At 39.6% G+C, this 22,967-nt stretch overlaps 1 protein-coding gene across 3 annotated transcripts in view; it reads right to left on the bottom strand.

Moving 5' to 3' along the window:
- The window catches only part of PIGU (phosphatidylinositol glycan anchor biosynthesis class U), an 83,999-nt gene that overhangs the window by 27,587 nt on the left and 33,445 nt on the right, over positions 1-22,967 (bottom strand). For all 3 annotated transcript variants that reach the window (XM_053200047.1, XM_027069906.2, XM_053200048.1), the window contains 2 exons: positions 7,007-7,104; positions 159-313 (listed from right to left, as the gene is read on the bottom strand). In XM_053200047.1, coding sequence (XP_053056022.1) covers positions 159-313; positions 7,007-7,104 — 253 coding nt within the window. The remainder of the gene's footprint in view (positions 1-158; positions 314-7,006; positions 7,105-22,967) is intronic.

Below are 22,967 nucleotides of genomic sequence, written 5' to 3'. Positions count from 1 at the left end.
TCTGGGTGTTAATAAGCCCTGCAGGTGTTTCTGGTGCACACTGAAGTTTAAGGACCCCTGTATCTTGATGCTCCCTGTGGTTGCGCACCCTCTGATTCCGCCTGGAGTTGTGAAAAACAAATTAGCTTCCAGAGTTTTCTAATGAAGTCATTACTTACATGAAGCCATATACTGCAGGGATGAAGTCCCAGGAGCTGAGAAGGAAGAAGGAGAGGCAAATGATTACCACTAGGCTTCCCACGTACATCATGGCATACTCCCAAGAGAAGATCCAGAAAGCTTTGCTCTTCACTTTCACAGGTATATACTGCCGCTAGGAGAGAGGGCAAAATGGTACATTTAGGGATGTCAAGGACAGAAAGAAGTTATCAGCTTAAACTTCAAGATCCCTTCTGCAAAGCACAGGACACAGAAAAATGGAAAATCAAAGGACTGAAAAGGATTTCCTTGTGTTAAACCCTAACCAAAAGAAAACAAGTTTAATTATACTATTACCAGATAAAATAAACTTTGATGTAAAAAGTATTACAGAAATTAAGATGTTTCATAATGATAAAAGGTGCAATTCATCAGAAAGATGTAACAGCTTTAAACCTGTATGTACCTAATAACACAGTCTCAAATATATAAAACAAACATGGACAGGGCTACAAAGGAAAAATGGACATAACCATCATCAGTAGATAACTGATAGATCACACAGACAACAATCAGGAACCAAGTAGGAAATATGAATAACACATTTTCTTTTTAAAGGTTTAAAAAAGTTTATTTATTTATTGGGCTGGGGGGGGGGAGGGAAGGTGCAGAGAGAAAGAGAATCCCAAGTAGGCTTCACTGCAGCACTGAGCCTGACACAGGGCTCAATCCCACAAACCATGAGATCATGACCTGAGCCAATTCAAGGGTTGGACACTTAACCAACTGAGCCACCCAGGTGCCCCTGAAGAGCACAATTTTAATAAATTTGTAACTTCTTTGAGAATGAGTCAGGGAAAAAAAAAAAATCTGTATATCCAGATAGATACAGAAAATGTGGCAAAATGGTAACTGGGTAATCTAAATAAAAGGTACTTATTATACTAGTCTTTCAACTTTTCTAAAGCATGAAAAAATTAGGGAAAAACTAATTCAAGAAGAAACAAAATTTGAATGGTCCTATAAGCATTTAAGAAACTGAATTAGTAATGAAAAATTTTCCCATAAAGAGTAGGCCCTAAGCAAAATAAGTCAGGCAGAGAAAGACAAATACCATATGATTTTACTCATATGTGGAATTTAAGAAACAAAACAGATGAACACAGGGAAAGGGAAGGAAAAATAAAACAAGGTAAAAACAGAGGGAGGCAAACCATGAGAGACCCTCAACTATAGAGAACAAACTGAGGGTTGCTGGAGGGAAACTGGGTGAGGTGATGGGCTAAATGGGTGATGGGCATTAAGGAGGGCACTTGTGATGAACACTGAGTGTTATATGTAAGTGATGAATCACTAAATTCTACTCCTGAAACCAATACTGCACTATATGATAATTAACTTGAATTTAAATAAAAACTTGGAAGGAAAAAAAAAAAAAAAAGAGCAGGCCCAGCCAGTTTTACAGGAAAGTTCTACCAACATTCAAAGTGATTCTAATCTTACATTAATTCTTTCACAGCAAATATCATAAACTTGATACCAAAACCATTTACCAACACGAATACAAAAATACTAAATGAAGTATTACCTAATATATTCAGCAATATATGATAAAATTGGGTTATAACTAGGTTGGACATATTCAAAAATCAAGGTTAATGCAACGTAAGAAAAGCTATTAATATATGTATCACAAACAGTTTAAAAGTAAATCATATTACTCAGCCATCAAAAAGAATGAAGTCTTGCCATATGCAATGACGTGAATGGATCTAGAGTGTATTATGCTAAGCAAAATAAGTGAGTCAGAGAAAGACAAATACCATATGATTTCACTCATGTGTGGAATTTAAGAAATAAAACAAGATGAACATAGGGGAAGGAAGAAAAAAGAGGCGGGAGGCAAACCATAAGAGACTCCTTTTTTTTTTTTAATGTTTATTTATTTTTGAGAGAGAGAGACAGAGCATGAGCGAGGGAGAGGCAGAGAGAGGAGACAGAATCTGAAGCAGGCTCCAGATGTCAGCACAGAGCCCGATATGAGGCTCTAACTCACGAGCCATGAGATCATGACCTGAGCCAAAGTTGGATGCTTAAATGAGCCACCGAGGCGCCCCAAGAGACTCTTAACTACAGAGAACAAACTAAGGGTTGCTGGAGGAGAGGTGGGTGGGGGATAGGCTAAATGGATGATGGCTATTAAGGAGGGTACTTGTTGTGATGAGCACTGGTGTTTCATGTATGTGATGAATCACTAAATTCTACTCCTGAAATCAGTATTATACTATATGTTAACTAACTAGATTTAAATAAAAATTTGAAACATAAAAAATTCATTAATTCAATCCAATAATGCAATCCCAGTAAAAATGCCAACAAGCTATTTTATGGAATTATACAAGATTAAAGTTTATATGGAAATATAAACATGCAAGGAATGAAGTACTAATACATGCCACAACAGAGATGAACCTTGAAAACATCATGCTAAGTGAAATAAATCAGTCACAAAAGACCACATATTGTATGATTCTATTTATATGAAATGTCCAGGACAGCATATAAAGGCAAAAAGCGGAATACTGGTTGCTTAGAGCTAGAGGGGAAAGGGGAACTGGGGAAAAACAGAGAGTGACTTAATGGGCATAGGGTTTTTTTCTGGGTTATAAAAATGTTGTAGAATTGATTGTGGTAATGGCTGCACAACTCCGTGAATACACTAAAAATCACTGAATTGTATACTTTAAATAGGTCAATTGTTTGCTATGTAAACTATATCTTGATAAACAATAAAAGCTGTTAAAACACCATAAATAAGTCAAAAGACAAATGAAAAACTAGAAGAAAATATTTGCAGACAAAGGGTTAATAATACTTCTAATATATAAAGGATTCTTCAAAATGGAGAGAAAATAGATCAAAATGCAACAGAAAAATGAGCAGAAAAAATGAATAGACAATCCACAAATATGAAAAAATGTTCAAACTCACTCATATTTTAAAAAATGCAAATTAAAACAACACTGAGATACCATTTCTCAGAATCAGACTGGCAAAGATTTTTTAATGTGACAACACATTCTATTAGCAAGGCTGTGGAAAAATAGGCAATGTCATACATTCTTATGTCATACATAAGAATAAAAAATTATACAATCCTTATGGAGGGAAATTTAAAAAGACCTAAAAAAAAAAAACTACATATATACTTACCTTTGGATCCAGTAATTCTATTTCTAGAAATCTACCTTGAAGATATCCCTTCAACAACACGAAAATACATATATGCAAGGTTACTCATTAAAGCATTAACTATGATAGCAAAATACTGGAAACGATCTAAATTCCCATACAAAGGAGAAAAGTTGAAGAAACTATGGTACGTCCATACAATGAAGTCCTATGCTGCTGTAAAAAAGATCTCTATGTATCAATATACAGTGACTTCCAGGAAATAATAGTAAAAAAAGCAAAGCACAAAAGAGTACCTAGAGTATGCTATCCTTCATATGCAAAAGAAGGAAATACACGTGTCTGCTCATTTGTGCAAAAGAAATACAAGAAGGATAAACCAGAAACTAAAACCAGTTACTTGGGGTGACAGAGGAAGAAGGAAAAAGAAAAGAACAAGATAGCAGGGATGAGGGCAGGGTAATACTTCTCTGAATATGTTTTTTGTATAGCTGATTCTTAGAACCACAGCAATATTTTTTAGTCTCTTCACATAACCCCCCAAAAACCAAAAAACTAAAATCGACCAAGGTGTAGGGGAAATCCAAAATTAATTCAAGCAGTAATAAATGAGCCTAACTATATGTCAAATTAATAAGATACCTACATTGAAGGGTTACATGGGAGAAGAAAACTAACCTGAGTGACTTTGAGAAATAGTAACCTGACAGAATTCTGTAATGCTAAAGACAAAAAGAACTACATATACGTGTTATAATCAAGTCAGTAGATATATTTCTTTTTTTAAAAAAGATTTATTTATTTATTTAAGTAATCTCTACATCCAAAGTGGGGCTCGAACTCATCACTCCAAGATCAAGAGTCACATGCTCCACCGACAGAGCCAGCCAGGTGACCCAGTACATATATTTCTGACCTGGGTATTTCTCACAGAAATTATAGAACCACTTTATGTTGATTTTAGAACTGAACATATTAGCAAATATACTGCAGATAATGAAAGTTGGGCTTCCAACCATTAGAGAAAAATTATACACAAGGAAAAGGGACAGACTAAAGTGAACCCTTTGGTGTCAGACTGGACTCACTGGTATCAGTGTAAACAGGTATCAGTATGAAGAGATAAGGAGAAAAAGAATTACAGACGTAGGGGCGGGGTTAGTATACATACATGTATTTCACAGCTGTCTGTTAGAAGCAATGCTGCCCAGATAACAATAAGCAGACCTATAATCCTCGGTTTCTCAATAACTTTCACCAATAAAAGCAACCAAGAATCCTTGAAGAATTGATTCCAGGGCTGGAGCAGGGAAAATACAAGATGAACCCGGAACATCTTGTGGCACCAGAAAGAAAGGAAAGAAAGGCTCAAGAAGACAGGGCTAGTCAAAAAAACACAAAAGCCAATCTAAAAGAGCCCCCAATGGTCAAAGCTAGAAAAATTGTAGCAAAAAGCTAGTATTAGTATTAGATTTTTCTTTTTTGAGGTGAAATTCACACACCACATGTTTAACTATTTTAAAGTACGCAATTCAGGTTCTTCAACAGTTGCCTTGAAAGAAGTCTGAGGTGGATGAAGGCTAGCTCCCACTCTACAATCTTGCTGCAAAGAAAACAAGTTCCAGACCAGATTCTGGCATACTTAACATTTATTAAACAAATATTCACTAGCAAGCAAGCACAGAGCAGTTCACACAAATCATTCTAGAAGGTCCATTAGTTGTTTCAATCACAGATTGTAAAAAAAGATTCACTGGGGCACCTAGGTGGCTCAGTTGGTTGAGTATCCAACTTTTGATTTTGGCTCCAGTCATGATCCCAGGGCTGTGGAATTGAGCCCACATGGTTGTATCCATTTCTCCTAATGCTCAGACTTCCTAAAGAATGAACTGTAAGTATGAAGTAATAAAGGAAACGCAAACAGCATACTATTATGTGGAAAAATTCTTGGATTCAACAAGAATCTAGAAAGAGAATCAAAGCAAAATAACTTCACAGTGCAATGATACATCTATTAGACTAGCAACCATAACTCAAATTTGAAAAGCCAGTGCTGGCAGCCTGGGAGGAAATGTTTCACTACACTTTATTTTATTTTATTGTTTTTAAAGATTTTATTTTAAAGTAATCTCTACATGCAACATGGGGCTCAAACTTCCAACCTCAAGATCAAGAGTTGAATGCTCTACCAACTGAGCCAGCCAGGCGCCCGTGGTTCACTCTAGACACTTTTGGTGGTACTACAAATGGGCTCAAGCTTTTTGGTGAACACTCTGGTCTTGCATAATAAGGACTAAGAAAATTCTCACACCTTTGGGTCCAATGAGTCACCTGGAGTTACATACTTTAAGGAAATAACTTAAAGAAAACTAACTTTCTATACTATTTATATCAATGACAACCAGGGCATATCTCAAATTCCCTAAACAGGATGAAGACCAAGCTAATCGTGAATCACTGTGTACATCAAGACAAAGACATATTATGAAGTCACTTAAAATGACAAGCATATAGCCTATTCCAATAAATGGAGGTATACACTCAGTTTTAGCAACAGTGCTTTTTTTTTTTTAAGTTGACTTATTTATTTTGAGAGAGAGAGGGTGTGGAGCAGAAAGAGAGGAGGAGAGAGAATCCCAAGCAGGCTTTGCACCATCAGCACAGAGCCCAATATGGGGCTCAAACTCATGAACCATAAGATCATCATGACTTGAGCTGAAATCAAGAATAGGACACTTAACTGATTGAGCCACCTAGGCACCCCAGAAACAGTGTTTATAATTGAGAACAAAAGCTCTGAAATCATATATTTCTTGGCTTGAATTGTGGCACTGTCCTCTGTACACTTTCAAGAAATGTTTCTCTTCTAAAAATGGATTTGGACCATGCAGGACCTGAAAATGATTACTTGCTCTTGAGGAAATATGTGTATTCTCATTGGTGTGGAAAAGGCAGACAGTCAGAGGGCAAGTTCTTGCATCAGGATGCTTGAGTTCATATCTCAGCACTGTCACTTGCTGGCCATGTCACCTTAGGCAAGTAACTATGCCGGCCAATATTCCAGCTGCAATTCATGGATGTATTATGGCTAATAATAGACTAATACATGGCTAACACTATGACCTACATCAAAAGTTCTTATGAGGTTGAAATGAAATGATGCCTGCAGAGTGCTCAGTATAGTGTCAGACATAGTAAGTTCTCAGTAAATGTCAGCAATCTGTATTCTTCAATTAATATTTATTGATCACTCACCATGGTCCCAGGATTGCATTACGTACACCCACAACGCTTAATTCCTACAGGAACCTTACATGATGAGTGCTGTTATACAGAAAAGTTTTTTAAAAATGAGCTTAGAGAGGGGTCTATGAATATTAGATGAGAGAAGGAAAATGCAAGATGGTTGGTAGATTCCAACTACACACACATAAAATGAAATACACTTAAACATTTGCAATGTTATGCATAATTAGAACTTAATGGTCACTACGCCCATTTTGTTTAAAGTTAGTCAAGTTTCTTTGTTTGTGTTTTCAACTAGAAGCAAGTACATGTGAGACAGGGACCCGGTCCCATTGCCTTTATTGAGCCATGCCCTTCATTGCCCCAGGCAGTGACTGGGCCATGTATTAAATGTCACTTGAGTGTTGGCTTCTGACCAGCAAGTGCTTACCTGGAGGAGATAGAGGAGTCCTGGAACAAATAAGGTGAGTGGGTACAGAGACTGGTATGTTGCTAAGGCAAGAAAAATAGCACTGAGGAAGGCACTACCTGTAAAAGGAAAAAAAAAAAAAAGAAAGAAATAATCCAGCTTTATCAATCAGGATTAGACTCAGCAAGTCCCAAAAGCAAGAAACTTTCTTAACTGGTCAAATAAGCTCTTGTCAAATATCTCCTGGTGTACAAGGTGCTATGCAAACTCACAGATTGATTTCCCATGAAAGGAAACCTAAGAACTCAAAACCATTTACCTTTAGCAACCTGAGACCCCTCAAGTATGATTCCTGTAAAATTTTCAGACTGAATAAAGGGATCAAGTCTATTAATATCTATGTCCAATTTAACTTATCAACTAAGTCCACAATTATTGCTTAAGCAATTCAGAGCTATGAAACCTATCCCTATTTTACAATACCCTTTCCTTATGGACTATCTTCAGGTCATGTGTTTATCATTAAAGTATATTAATTTTTATTAATAATTTCCCCATTTCCTACATAAAATGGCCCACTATGGAATTATTAAACATGATGTTACAACAAATTTGCAATGACATGGAAAGATATTTATAACATCCTATTAATTGAAAGTTATAAAAGAGATACACACTATGATCTCATTTAAAAGAAAACATGCAGGGTATGCCTGAGTGGCTCAGTCAGTTACATGCCTGACCCTTGATTTTGGCTCAGGTCTGATCTCTCAATTCATGGGTTCAAGCCCTGTGTCAGGCTCTGCATGAATAGCACGGGGCCTGCTTGGAATTCTCTCTCTCCCTCTCTCTCTGCCCCTCCCTTGTATGCACTCTCTCTCTCAAAATAAATAAATAAACTTAAAAAAAAAAAAACACACATGCATAAGTAAATTAAAAAAAAAAAAAAGACTAAAAGACGAGGCCCAAAGTTCACAGTGGTTTTTTTTCTCAGTGGTTGGATTACTAATTTCTTTTTAATTTTTGCTTCTCTGTATTTTCTAAGTGTTCTTTTTTTGAAATTTTTTTAATGTTTCATTTATTTTTGAGAGATAGAGACAGAACATGAGTGGGGGAGGGGCAGAGAGAGAGGGAGACACAGAATCTGTCAGCACAGAGGCCAACGTGGGGCTCAAACCCGTGAACTGTGAGATCATGAGCTGAGCCGTAGTTGGACACTTAACTGACTGAACCACCCAGGCATCCCTCTAAGTTTTCTATAATGAACATTCTTTGTTTATGTCATAAGAAAAAACTGATTTCTTTTTTAAAAAACCAAATAGCTATTCTCTTTCAGATGTTTTAGACAACAGAGTACCCTAAAACCAAAGCTAGAGAACACAAATTAGCAACAGAGGTTTCAGAGTGGCCCAGAAATCAGTAGAGTGATTGACAGTTCAAGGCTGTTATCTTGTGATGATAATGTTTCATAACTGACAGGTCTTGTGGTCACTCTCATTAGTGTGGGTCAACTGTTTACCGGAAATAAGATATCCTCTCAATGGTGTTTCATTAAAGGAGTAACCAGTAACTCCACTCAGGAGTTTTACCCTCTCCCAACCCAGCTCCAGAAACAAACAGAAGGACATGATCCATAGGATTTTTTGCCCACCAAAGTAGTCTATTTCCTTGATCTAAGAGCCACCTTGGAAGAGGAGGGTTACAAATGTGACTACTTTACAGGAGAGTGAGTGGAGAGAAGAGAACTCTGAGGGCTTCATACCTCAAACCAAAGAAACTCATCAGCTAGGAACAATTCCTGGTTGAAAGAAAGTGGAAGGAAGGCAGAAAAAGGAGGAAGCTGGAAATAAAAGACCAAGGACAGAATTCTAAGGGCTGGGCTGTTTTGCATTGCTGATCAGTGCCAGGCATGATGTCCTGTGTCCAGGGTGCTTGTAAACATGACTGAGCAGGGACAGGATCATGCCCAGCCAAGCTGTGCCACCAGCAGAGGCCCCCACATTCCCGCTGAGCCACAGACACCTAGAACCAGAACCAGGTCAATTCTGAGATAGGGAGATGGCAGTGGTGGAGAAGGGGCTGTTCTGGAGTCTGACAGCTAAGCTGGGCTCAAGATTCCCTGACTTGGCCAAAATCTGAATGACATTGTGTGGAAAACCAGCTAAGGGAGGGAAAAAAAATGGAAAGAACTTTTAAATTTAACATGACTTTCTATAGAGACTGGGGTGCAAGAGAAACAGGCTCTTACCAGAGGAGGGAGGCTAATGCTCCAACTCCATCCATTCTTATAAAAGCGGTGAAAACAAACATGTGACTTTCACCCCTCTCTCTCCCAGAAGACACCAGGGAGTGAAATAAACACAGTCACCTCCTGTCCTAATTGCCTGAGCTCAGTAATTACTTGTCTGGAGCAGCTGACTATCTATAAGGGCCAATAGAGAAGAAAGCGCTCATAGCATTATAGAATGGACTCATGAGTTTCAGAGACTTGCTCCCTGGATTGGGAAGAAGCACTCTTCCTTCCTTAGACGAAATCAATAGTCAGGAAAAATCTGTTCCTTCTGCTATTCTCTACCAGTGAGTGGCAGCAACATCTCCTTGCTTACTGCAGTGACCCTTCACCCCTCCACGCCCACACTCCTTCTACCAGTCATGTCCTGTTGATCGACCCCTGGAACATCCACCACTGCAGTTCCTGCTCTCATCATCTGTTGCCACACGTTTTCAGCAGCCTCTTCCTTCTCCCCAGTGGTCTCCCCAATCTCCTCCCATGTAATCCTCCAGAGAAGTACCAGAAGGATCCTTCTAAAACAGATTAGATTGTGACAGGCCTCTCTTTAAACATTTCTGATGATTCTGTTTCATCTACTGGATTAAGTCCAAACTCCAACGGCAAACAAGGCCCTTCACTATCTGGGTCTTATTTTATTTCTCCAGCTTTACCACCTCTCACTGTTCTCCTACACCCACCCCATCCTCCAGCTACTCTGGACCATTCCCTAATTTCTGAAACACCATGCCTTTTCATTCCTGTGTCTGTTCTCAGCCTATTCCTTCTGCCCAAGCTATCCTTCCCTGCCCTCCTTCTAGTGCAGACCCATTCCCAGTGGACAATTAAAATGTCACTTTCTCTAATGAGGCCTAAGCAGAGATGATAACAATAGTGATTACAGCTAACAGTGGTCACTTACTAGGTGTCAGGCACCTCTCCTCTGTATTCAGAACAGTGCTGAACTCAAACAACAACAACAACAACAACAACAACAACATAAAAGCCTTCAGTAAACATCACAATAACCTTGTGAAAGCTCTGTTTTCACAGGTAAAGAAATCAAGATACAGAAACAGAAGGTTAAGTAACATTATCATTTTAAGTAACAAAACCACTCAGATGATTCCAGTGTCCATTCTCTAAATTCATTCAATACCCTCATTCAATACTGATACCGTCTTTATAATAATTTGCTAATGTTGTTCTCTCTCCTCATTTGTCTATGAGTTTCTCAAGGGCAATAAACCCCTCTTCACTTTGAATCTCCAACACCTAGCACAGTGCCTGGCACACCTGATGAATGAATGAATGAGTATCATTCAGTGACACATATGAATCCCTTTGAAAATCCAAGCACATTAAAGAAAACCAATGTTTCTTTTTTATTGAGATATAACTGACATATAACATTGTATAAGTTTCAGGTGTACAGCATAATGATTTGATACTTGTATATATTGCTAAACGGAGCACCCCTATAAGTCTAGTTGAAACCAATGTTCTTGAGGAAGGAGAACTTAGGAAGTGTAAAACACAGGTAATGAAACGTGGGCAAAGCACAAAAGAAATCTGACACTTGAAAACAACAGAGCCTACTGAATAGAAGTTGAGGACTTGGGGAAGGAGGCTGGGCACAGAGAATGCTCTCTGTGGAGTAAACTATTGGATGGTGGAGGCCTGTGGTCCGGGGGCAGAAACATGGCATTACAACAGTCAGGAGCCTGATGTGTGGGATGCTGGGGCAGGTGTGGATGGGGCAAATACATAGTCTGAGCAAAAGTGAGGGGGAGTATGAAGACACACAAGAGACTCAGGGCTGATGTGTTTTGAAAAAAGCTAGAAGGGGCATGGTGGGTGGATTAAGAAAGCAGAAGGATGATGATATGTACTTGGGGCAAGGTCAGGAAAGATAAAGAAAAGTAAAAGGTGGGGTGCCTGGCTGGCTCAGTCAGTAGAGCATACATTTTTTTTTTTAAGCTCATTTATTTATTTTGAGAGAGAGGGAGAGAATGAGCAGGGGAGGGGAAGAAAGAAAAAATCCCAAGCAGGCTCTGAGCTGTCAGCACAGAGCCCAACGTGGGGCTTGGTCCCATGAACCATGAGATCATGACCTGAGTTGAAATCAAAATGGGACGCTTAATGGACTGAACCACCCAGGTGCTCCAGAGCATGCAATTCTTAATCTCAGGGTAGTGAGTTCAAGCTCCATGCTGAGTGTTGAACCTACTAAAAGAGGAAAGAAAGAAAAGAAAAAAATAAAGAAAAGAAGGAAGGAAGGAAGGAAGGAAGGAAGGAAGGAAGGAAGGAAGGAGAAAGAGAAAGAAGAAAGAAAGAAAGAAAGAAAGAAAGAAAGAAAGAAAGAAAGAAAGAAAGAAAGAAAGAAAGAGGTGACTTCAAGTATTTTAGACAAACTATTCAATATGCAAACATTTTGGAGTGCCTGCTCTATGCCAAGCCTGTGCTGGGTGCCAGGGAAACTGGCGACTGAGACAGTCTCTGTCCTTGTGGAGATCCCAGTAACCAGTGGCAAAATATGGAGGGAGAAAAGTATGAAGCTAGCCCATCAGGGGAATGACACCTAAGTTTTGAACAATGTTTAGGTAAGGCCCAGCAGTCCAAGGGAACAGCATGTGCACAGGCAGGAGGGCGACAGATGACAGAAGGGTGCACTGAGCATGGATGGGACTGTCATTAGCCTGATGGGCAAAAACAGGGTGAGAGTTGGGAGGAATGTCTGGAAGAGGGCACAAAAGGGGCTCTTATGGATGTTGGTAATATTGTTTCTTTTTTTTTTTAATGTTTATTTATTTATGAGAGAGAGAGAGAGAGTGACAGAGAAAATTTCAAGGAGGCTCCACCCTGTCAGCGCAGAGCCCAATGTGGAGCTGGAACCCATGAAACCACAAGATCATGACCTGAGCCAAAATCAAGAGTTGGATATTCAACCGACTGAACCAGCCAGGCGCCCCAACATTCTATTTCTTTCTTTTTTCTTTTAATGTTTATTTATTTTTGAGAGAGAGAGACAGACAGAGTGTGAGCGGGGGAGGGGCAGAGAGAGAGGGAGACACAGAATTGGGAGCAGGCTCCAGGCTCTGAGCTGTCAGTACAGAGCCCAATGCAGGGCTCGAACCCATGAACTGCGAGATCATGACCTAAGCCTAAGTTGAATGCTTAACTGAGCCACCCAGGCCCCCCGCAACACTGTTTCTTAAAAAAAAATTTTTTTAATGTTTATTTATTTTTAAGAGTGAGAGAGACAGAGCATGAGTGGGGGAGGGGCAGAGAGAGAGAGAGAGAGAGAGAGAGAGAGAGAGAGAGAGAGAATCTGAAGCAGGCTCCAGGCTCTGAGCTGAAAGCAACAAGCCCAACATGGGGCTCGAACTCACAAACTGTGAGATCATGACCTGAGCCAAAGTCAGACACTTAACCGACTGAGCCACCCAGGCGCCCCCAACATTCTGTTTCTTAATTTGAGTGTGGATTATTCATCATTTTGTGAGAATTCATGGAACTGCACACTAATGATTTATGCACTTTCTGTATTTATGTTATACTTCAATAAACAGTTAATCTACAAAGTCTCAGCAAGCAGGTAGGTAGGGGTCAGATGACAGCAGACTTAGATTGCACAATCACCCCAAAGCATCCAGCTACAGGCCTAGACATGACATTTCACATAACGTCTGAAACTGCAGCCTTATCTGAACAAGACCTAGGGTATCTTGTTCATCTAACCAGGAGGAACTATTCCAAGAAGACTATGAATTTTGCCAAAAAAAAAGATAATCTACTGTTTTTCTGCTGGTACAGCTCAGATACTAGGTTTTCTGTCCCAGCCCTAGTCTCTGGGCTTAGGATGGGAGTATTAAAGTAAATCAGTCAAATGTTCATGTACACTGGCTATAGTATTCAGGGAATTTCATTACCTACCCATCTAGCTTTGAGTATGTTTTCCAACTCTCTACCTGTGTCAGGGTGGGGGACAAGACAAGCCTTGGCAAGACGTGGGGTAACAATGCCTCCAGGGACTGCATCTTGAAGCAATCTGGGCCTGGATAGGTAGCAGAGCTACAGGATAGCACAGGAATGTAGACAGGGTGGGGCTCTGGGGGCTGGTTCAAGATACAGACTACAAGTGGAATGAGCAGAGAGGGGTCATGGACAGTGACCTATACCAGGACAGGCAGTTGGACAGACTGAAATGTGGTGAAAAGGTCCCATGGGACATCTTCCCTCAGAAGAGGAAATTGCACTAGGGCCTAACCAACAAGCAAGATTACTGGGAAGGAGGAGCCAATGCTGGGGCCTGGTCTGCTATACCAAATTCGTTGCCAAGCACTCTTTTAATGGGGCAGGCTGTCTCGGAGTAGTCCATCCACATCAGTGATGATAATAATTTATTGAGCACATTCTCCTGCTATAACTGCAAGCAGTTTACACATATTAAGTTATTTAGTCCCTCCAATAACTCTATGAAGTGGGTGCTACTACTATTCCCATTTTATAGAAAAGGATACTGAAGGACAGAAAGGTTGTTTGCCCAGGGTCACAAAACAAGTGAATAATAATAACAGGATTTGAAACCAGACAGTCTCATTCCAAACCCTACTCGCTTTAACTGCATCACTAGGTTACTTTCTTGATCTCAATCCACACCCGTATCATAAAAATCATAATAAGACAAGCAACTATTTGTTGAATGGGCTCTGCTAAGGCAGTATGCTAAGTGTTTTATATTTCTTGCTTATTCTTCCGCTTATCTATGAGGCAGACATTATCTATATGATCAAACTGAAGCTCTTGAAGCTTTGTGATTTGCCCAAGGCTACAGAACTGGTAACTAGAAACTAGCAGTTTTTGAAACTGGGTTGATCTGACACAAACAAAACAAAACGAAACAAACAAAAAACCCAGACTGCTTTATCCTAGGGTCCTGTCCTCTAGGACTTTCTTCATGGGCAGAGCTTTACCCTAGAGGGACCCCATATGGATGGGTTCAGGACTAAGGATCATCACTCTCCAACTGTTCTTCCAGGGCTGAGCTCCAGGAAGAGAATCTCTCATTTAAACCTCCAAGTTCTCCCCAGAAGGCTCAGGGAGCCCCTGTCAATCCCGAGGGATCTTTTAAAAAAGAGGATATTATAAAGAGTAGCAACCAGCATCATCATTCACTGAGCTCTTAGTACATCCCCCATCCCATGCTATATTTGACATGCACCATTTCATTCATTCTTTACATTTGCTCTACGCCATAGGAACTGTTTCAATTCCCATGCTACAGATAAGAAAATTGAGGCCCAGAACAGTTCACTTGACTTGACTTGGTCAAGGTGGCACAGCCAGGAAGTGGAGGAGCTGGAATTAGCTACCAGATCGGTCTGCCATCAGATCAGCCTGAGCTCTTAATCACCAAGCACTACCTCTGATAGTATTGATCCTTCTTTTTCCTCCAGAAGCGAGTCCTGTCACACACACCTCTTTTGGTGGGACAAGGAGAGCTGGAAGGGTTCTTGGGCTGCAAACCTCAGGAATTCCTATGTTTGAAACATCTCAGGACTACCTATTAACATCTGTTTTTTTTCCTTTTTAAAGCCCAATAAAGACTACTTCACAGGGATGGAATATTTTAATTAGCTCACTGAAACGCAGGGTAGCCCTTGACCAAAAGCCCCAACCTTTGAAATGAAACCCAGACTGCTCCACTAAAATAACATCAACCCTGCCCTTAGGCCTGCTTGCTAGCCAACACCCCAAAAAGGACGTTGTAATACAATGGCTGGGCCCTGTCCTGGCCTGTAGCTCTCGATGTGTCCCAGCTAACCCTGGACTGTCACAAAGGAGGCCAGAGGAGAGCAAGTAGGAGAAGGGGACAGAGCCAATGAGGCCACTCTGTTCTGTGGGACACTAGCTCCATGGAAGTCTGGGAAGAGAGTTGCCAAGTTTTCTTCCACTGTCCCTAACTTCTTTTTTTTTTTTTTAATTCTATTTTTTACAATTTACATCCAAATTAGTTAGCATATAGTGCAACAATGATTTCAGGAGTAGATTCCCTAATGCCCCTTACCCATGTAGCCCATCCCCCCTCCCACACCCCCTCCAGCAACCCTCTGTTCGTTCTCCACATTTATGAGTCTCTTATGCTTTGTCCCCCTCCCTGATTTTATATTATTTTTGTTTCCCTTCACTTATGTTCATCTGTTTTGTCTCTTAAAGTCCTCATATGAGTAAAGTCATATGATTTTTGTTTTTCTCTGACTAATTTCACTTAGCATAATACCCTCCAGTTCCATCCACGTAGTTGCAAATGGCAAGATTTCATTCTTTTTGATTATGTAATTTCATTCTTTTTGATTGCCGAATAATCCTCCATTGTATATATATATATACCATATCTTCTTTATCCATTCATCCATCGATGGACATTTGGGCTCTTTCCATACTTTGGCTATTGTGGATAGTGCTGCTATAAACATGGGGTTGCATGTGTCCCTCGAAACAGCACACCTGTGTCCCTTGGATAAATACCTAGTAGTGCAACTGCTGGGTTGTAGGGTAGTTCTATTTTTAGTCTTTTGAGGAACCTCCATACTGTTTTCCAGAGTGGCTGCATCAGCTTGCATTCCCACACTGTCCCTAACTTCTTATCAGTCAGGTAAAATTAATTTTAATTATGTGCTCACTGAAGAAACTTTGGGGAAAAAAAACAGGTATGAAAAGGAAATAGAAACATGAGCTTACTCTCCAGAAACAAGCATCACTCTTTTGGAAACTATTTTTGTTGTTGTTTTAACATAGTTGAGGTTATATTTTATTAAAATATACAATCTTGTGGGGCGCCTGGGTGGCTCAGTTGGTTAAGCATCCGACTTCGGCTCAGGTCATGATCTCACAGTTTGTGAGCTGGAGCCCCGCATCAGGCTTTGTGCTGACAGCTCACAGCCTGGAGCCTGGTTCAGATTCTGTGTCTCCCTCTCTCTCTCTGCCCCTCCCCAGCTCGCACTCTCTCTCAAAAATAATAAATATTAAAAATTTTTTAAATATACAATTTTGTATTCTGCCTTAAAAAATAAGTATTCTCACACAATCTACAATTATTTTTAAGCACCATGTGCATGGCCAAACTGTATGGGATTGAACTACATGGGTAAACCATGCTTTACGTAGCCATTTCTCTATTTTGAAGTATTTTCCATTTTTTCCAGTCATTATAAATCATCCTGCATTAATGACTTTGTATCATAAAGCTTTACCTGTATTTCTGCATTGCTTTCAGATAGGTTCTCATAAGCAGAATAAATCAAAAGTACAAAAATTTTAAGACTACTGCCAAACTGTTTCCCAAGAGGCCTGTACTAATTTCTAAGTCAACTTGCCATGTGGGAGAATGTCTATTTGATAGCACCTTTGTCAGCACTGAGAATTATCTTCTAAAATCTTTTCCAGTTTGAAAGGGGGAAAAAAAATAAGCCTGTGTTATTTCAATTTGCTTTTATTAATTATCTATGGACTTCAGTATTTTTCCATATTTTTTAGTCATTTATATTCCTTTTTTGTGAATTCTCCTGTTTTCTTCTCTAAATGAAATTCCTTTCCTAATTTCATTAAAATTTAATTACGTGGTGCAAATGTGCAATGTAGAAAAGTGACTTACAGATTTTACAAGTGAACCAACTTTACTGTATATTCTGTTAGTAGATTATTAATACACTCAAAGAGTTAGGATGGGTCAGAGACCCAACTAAAATAGAATTCTTTGAATATTTTAACAGATTTTAACAGACTATTATTTGTGATGGCCTCTGTGTATAGCTGCCAACAATGGAAGAGGTCTGGTACTCCATGACGAACATACTAAGAAATGGAAGAGGAGGTGGGGTGGGCTGATGAAAGACTTTTACATCTCATTTTATACATTTGAATTTCTTTTATTCTTTTTTAAAATCTTTTTAATGTTTATTTATTTTTTAAGGACAGAGAGAAAGAGCATGAGCAGGGGAGGGGCAGAGAGAGAGGGAGACACAGAATCCTAAATGGGCTCCAGGCTCTGAGCTGTCACCACAGAGCCCAACACGGGGCTTGAACTCACAAATCATGAGATCATGACCTGAGCTGAAGTCAGACGCTTAACTGACTGAGCCACCCAGGCACCTCCAATGAATTTCTTTTATTCTTACCAAGTACTTCAACTACTTAGGTGAACTACTAAAATTAAAACAAAACAAAACAAAAAAACCCAAAAACAAACAAACAAACACTAAATTTAGATTTAAAGAAACTGACAAATATGTGACCAACACTACAAAATTCACATGAAATAAGTGATAAAAGTAAAACAAAATTGTGTGTATAACATTATAAAAATGTCTATGAATTCATACAACAGAAATATGGATATAATATAAAGATTTTTGTTCTGTGGAACCAAAAACAATGTGGCTATAAGAGATACATATAACTTTTTCACATGTTTTTCTCCCAAAACCTTTCCATTGATTTAAAAAAACATACAAAAGACATTTTTTAAAACAGCATATTTCACATTTTTGTGTGAGATTCCTATTACATGTAACTTCAGAGGCTATGTCTTCAGTCTTTCCATCGTTGTACTTGGCTATTTTAAAGGTGGCATTTCCAAAGGCTGGTGCTCAGTCCCTTCTGCCAGGCTGCAGCACAGTCTTTATTTATTTATTGGGGGGGGGGGGAGCAGTAGGGGCAGAGGAAGAGGGAGAGAGAGAATCCTAAGCAAGCTCCATGCCCAGCGTGGAGCCTGACACAGGGCTCAATCCCACGACTCTGGGACCGTGACCTGAGCCAAAATCAAGAGTCGGACGTTTAACTGATTGAGCCACCCAGGCGCCCCTAGAGTCCTTATTTTAATGGACACCAGACACCTTGATCAATGAATCTACCTGAGCCCAACACTCTGGAAACAGGGACTGAGGCAGGCAGTATTCACAGATAGCAAAGAGTCTTCACTATTTCAGAGTTATTTCTGACAAAATGACCACAATTTTCATAACAAGAAAATATCTAGTCATGGATAATAAGTTAAACTAAACAGCCTACAGAAAGACTACCCACAACCACTGCAAAGAGAAACAATGTCTTATGACGACCTAAGTCATTCTCATGCCACCCTAGAAAGGGTATGTAAACTCTAAGTAAAAAGTTCTATGTACACCTTTTGATTCTTCATTTCCTGAGTGTGCAAACTAGTCAGCAACAAGGTGGTGAAATAAGGACTCTCATATACTTAAGAGAGTATAAATTGGTGAAACTCTTTGAAGGCACTTTAGCAATAAATTTAAGAAATCCTAAAGAAGATATACATTCAGTGACACAATAATTCTATTTCCAAGACTTCATTATAAGAAAATAACTGTGCATGGTGTGGAAATTACTATACAATAGAAAACCAATTGCAGTGTTATTTAAACAGCTGAAAAGTAAAAAATTACCTACTTAATAGAAGTTGGTTAAAGAATTTCTACACATTGCATCCATAAAATGGAATAGTATGCAGCCATTAAAAATGACAGATGGGGCGGGGTGGCCTGGGTGGCTCAGTCAGTTAAATGTCTGACTTCAGCTGAGGTCATGGGCTCAGGTCGTGATCTCATGATTCATGAGTTCCAGCCCCATATCAGGCTCTGTGCTGATAGCTCAGAACCTGGAGCCTATTTCAAATTATGTCTCCCTCTCTCTCTGCCCCTCCCCAGCTCACACTCTCTTTCTCAAAAATAAATAGTAAAAAAAAAAAAAGTAAAAAAAAAAAAAAGACAGACTAGATGTTTACCGCCATACATAGTAGATTACACTATTGACCTCAATTCTCCACCCCTCTGTGTTCAGGCTCTTTGTCATAGAACTCTGCAGCGCCCTTCCATTGTGGACAAGATGGAAGTCTCCACTCCTAAGCTCAGCCAGGTGTTGTTTTGATCAATGGGATGTTAGCACATGTGGTATAACCAGAAACTTAAAACTGCATGCCTGATTGGGCTTGCTCACAGTTGTGCCTCTGCTCTCACTATGAAAAGAACATGCCTAATTCAGTTCCCTGGTCCAGCAGGATGACAGACATGTGGAGAAGGGTCCGGCCTAGATTAGCAAACTATAGCCAGCCACTGGTACATGAATGAGTCCCAATGAAACCAACAAACTGCCTAGCCAAGTGTAACCTAGATCAACTGACCCCTGACTGACTTACAGATATATGAGTCAAGTAAAAGTTTATTGTTGTTCTAAGCCACTGAGTTTTGGAGTAATTTGTTAAACAACAATTTTTGTAGCAACAGTTGATTGATAACAGTAATATTTAAAAGTCTGAAAGAAAAATGAGGGGAAAAGTCTGGAAATATATACCCTAAATGCTAAAAGAATTCCAATTAAAAGTGGTAGAATGATCACATGCATATCCTCCCTCCAAAAACCTCACTAAAATGACAATAAAGGAATAAAACTAGTCTTAAACAACAAAAGAGAGAGGATTAGAGCAAAATGAAGTTTAATACAATAGCGGAAACAGGTGAAAGAGGGATAAATGACTGAGCCACATGGAAGAAATTATAGTTTAATGGCCTAGGGACAGGAACAGCAATAAAAATCAGGCTAACTCACCCCCTAGAACTTCCAAGAAACTCAGCACCTTGAAGGCATCAGGTACTATGGAAAGTGGGGGTACAGAGATGAAAATCAAGCTGAAACAGACGTCAGAACCCCAGGTCACATCTCATCTATGTGCGGTCCGATAACTACCCCTACATACCCCATCTTTCTACCTTCTACTCCACCCCCAGAAACTACAGTTTCAGAGAACACTAAAGAGACATAGGTCTAGAGGATACTATTCATAGTAATGGGCTGAGAGGAAGTGTGGGCTGAAAAGGAATGAGATTACATAAAGTCTCTATATTGCAGTCAGTTGTGGCCCCTGTTCCTGCTCTTTCAACTCTAGCAATTGGTCACATAAGCCCCCCACCCCACCAAAACTTCATCTTGGTTACCCTTAGGCAGAAAATTGGAAGATTCTTCTTTGGAAAAATTAAAGTATTCCAGAGGAAAAGAAAACCTATTATAAATGAAGACATTTAGGGATACCTCTAAGAAAAAAGGTCAGCCCACTGCCAGATCTCCTTACAGTGAGCCTGATTCCTGCCCATTCACAGAGTCTTGAATGAACGTGTTAGTGCCTCAGTTTTAAATAATAGACAAACAGCCAAGGATCAACAAAAATAAGAGAAAATCCTCCCATGTGAAAGACAAAGACCAAAACAAAAAGGAAAAGAAAAAGGGCAGGTGGGGAGTGGGGGTCCAGGAAGACAAAGCGACTGTGCTTAGAACTGATGTAAACTAAAAAACAAACAAACAAACAAAAAAAAACAACCAAAACTCAAAGGGAGAAGAGAGGATACTGTGGTGATAAAATAATAATAGGATGCTTCAAAGAAACAACTGGAGACAAAGAAAGAACTTTAAAATAAAAAAATAGGGGCATCTGGCTGGCTTAGTCGGTAGAGCATGTGAGTCTTGATCTCAGGGTAATGAGTTTGAGCCCCACATTGGGCATAGAGTTTAACTTAAAAATAGGCATAAAAAAATAAAAACAGATTAAAAAAAATATATATATATGCAATTTAAAAATTCAGGGGCACCTGGGTGGCGCAGTCGGTTAAGCGTCCGACTTCAGCCAGGTCACAATCTCGCGGTTCGTGAGTTCGAGCCCCGCGTCGGGCTCTGAGCTGATGGCTCAGAGCCTGGAGCCTGTTTCCGATTCTGTGTCTCCCTCCCTCTCTGCCCCTCCCCCATTCATGCTCTGTCTCTCTCTGTCCCAAAAATAAATAAACGTTGAAAAAAAAAAATTTAAAAATTCAGACACCTGGGTGGCTCAGTTAGTTAAGCATTCAATTTCTGCTTAGGTCATGACCTCACAATTCATGGGTTCAAGCCCTGCATCTGGCTCTATGCTGACAGTGCAGAGCCTACTTGGGATTCTCTCTCTCTCTCTGCCTCTCTCTCATTCATGCTCTCTCTCTCAAAATAAATAAACTTTAAAAAAATTAAAAATTCAATAGTAGAGTTAGAAGATAAAAACACAGAAGTGGGGTACTTGGGTAGCTCAGTCAGTTGAGCATATGACTCTTGATTTCAGCTCAGGTCATAATCCCAGGATCATGGGATTGAGCCTCACATCAGGCTCTGTGCTGAGCGTGGAGCCTGATTAAGAGTCAGTCTCTGTCTCTCTTTCTCAAATAAAAAATAAAAATAAAAAATAAACAGAAACACAGTAGTATCCCAGCAAAAGTAAGAGGAAGTAAATAAGCAAAAAAAGATGGAAAAGTCCACTGAAAATAATATATGCAAATTAGACCAATCAAGAAAGGCCAATATCCAATACATGTCCCAAACAAGAGGACAGAGAAAACAGAGAGGAAAGAATTTGAAAAATAGTCCAAGAACACCTTCTAGAACTAAAGGACACTGGTGTCCATACTGAAAGAGTCTCCCAAGTACCAAGCATAATAAATTAAAAAAGACCCATGTCAAGACATAGCATCACAAAATTTCAAAACACTGAGGACAAAAAGGAGATCCTAAATCTTTCAGAAAAAAATAGGTTACATATAATGGCATCAAACTGCTGAATAGCAACCAGGATGCAAGAAGACAGTGAAGCAATACCTCCAAATTCTGAAGGAAAAGTTTTTCTGGTCTAGAATTCTATACTTTGCCCCAACTATTAATTTGGTGCTAAACTAGAATAAAGACTGTGTTCAGACGAAGAATGACTCAAAATATGTACCTCTTACACCTTTTCTTAGGAAACTACTAGAGGAAACACTTTAGCAAAACAGAGGGAAAAAATCAATGAAGGTGAGAAGGAATCCAGGAAAGAAGGGAAATGACACAGGAGAATTGTAAAGGGGAGTCCCAGTATGACAGCTTTGCACCAAGCCCAGAAAAAAACAGGGAAGATTGGGGCAGGATGCAGGATGTGTGAGAGAAGTCTTCAGATAAAAAATGGAACTGACAGAATATTTGATGCATTTAAACATTTTTTAGGGGTGCCTAGGTGACTCAGTCCGTTAGGCATCCCATTCTTGATTTCAGCTCAGGTCATGGTCTCACCGTTTGTGAGATCAAGCCCCACATTGGGCTCTGTGCTGACAACAAGGGAGCCTGCTTGGGATTCTCTTTCTCCTCTCTCTCTGCCTGTCCCCCACTCACACACTCTGTCTCTCTCTCAAGCAAATTTTAAAACCCTAAACATAAATAAATAAGCATTTTTTAAAAACTATTGTTAGGCACTTGATAGATCTAGCAGAACAACTGGGGGAAAATAGGGATTGGGACAAAAAGACTAAGCAAAAAAAAATTATTATTATTATTTTTTAATTTTTATTTATTTTGAGAGAGAGAGAGAGAGGGAGACCCTACACATAAGTGGGGGAGGGGCAGAGAGAAAGGGAGAGAGAGGGAATCCCAAGCAGGCTCTGCACTGTCAGCACAGAGCCCAATGTGGGACTTGATCTCATGAACTGAGCCAAAACCAAGAGTTGGATGCTTAACCTTTTGAGCCACCCAGGTGCCCCCCCAAAAGATAATTATTAACCCCAGGAAGAAGAAAAGGTTATACAAGAAAGAAAAAGTAATCATAGTTACTACTTTGCCCAACAATGAATAATACATACTGTGTCATAAAATATAGGT

Source organism: Acinonyx jubatus, chromosome A3, assembly GCF_027475565.1.
Source record: "Acinonyx jubatus isolate Ajub_Pintada_27869175 chromosome A3, VMU_Ajub_asm_v1.0, whole genome shotgun sequence".
Classification (NCBI taxonomy): domain Eukaryota; kingdom Metazoa; phylum Chordata; class Mammalia; order Carnivora; family Felidae; genus Acinonyx; species Acinonyx jubatus.
The sequence above is the reverse complement of the archived record's forward strand: the minus strand, read 5'-3'. Positions and strand labels throughout refer to the sequence as shown.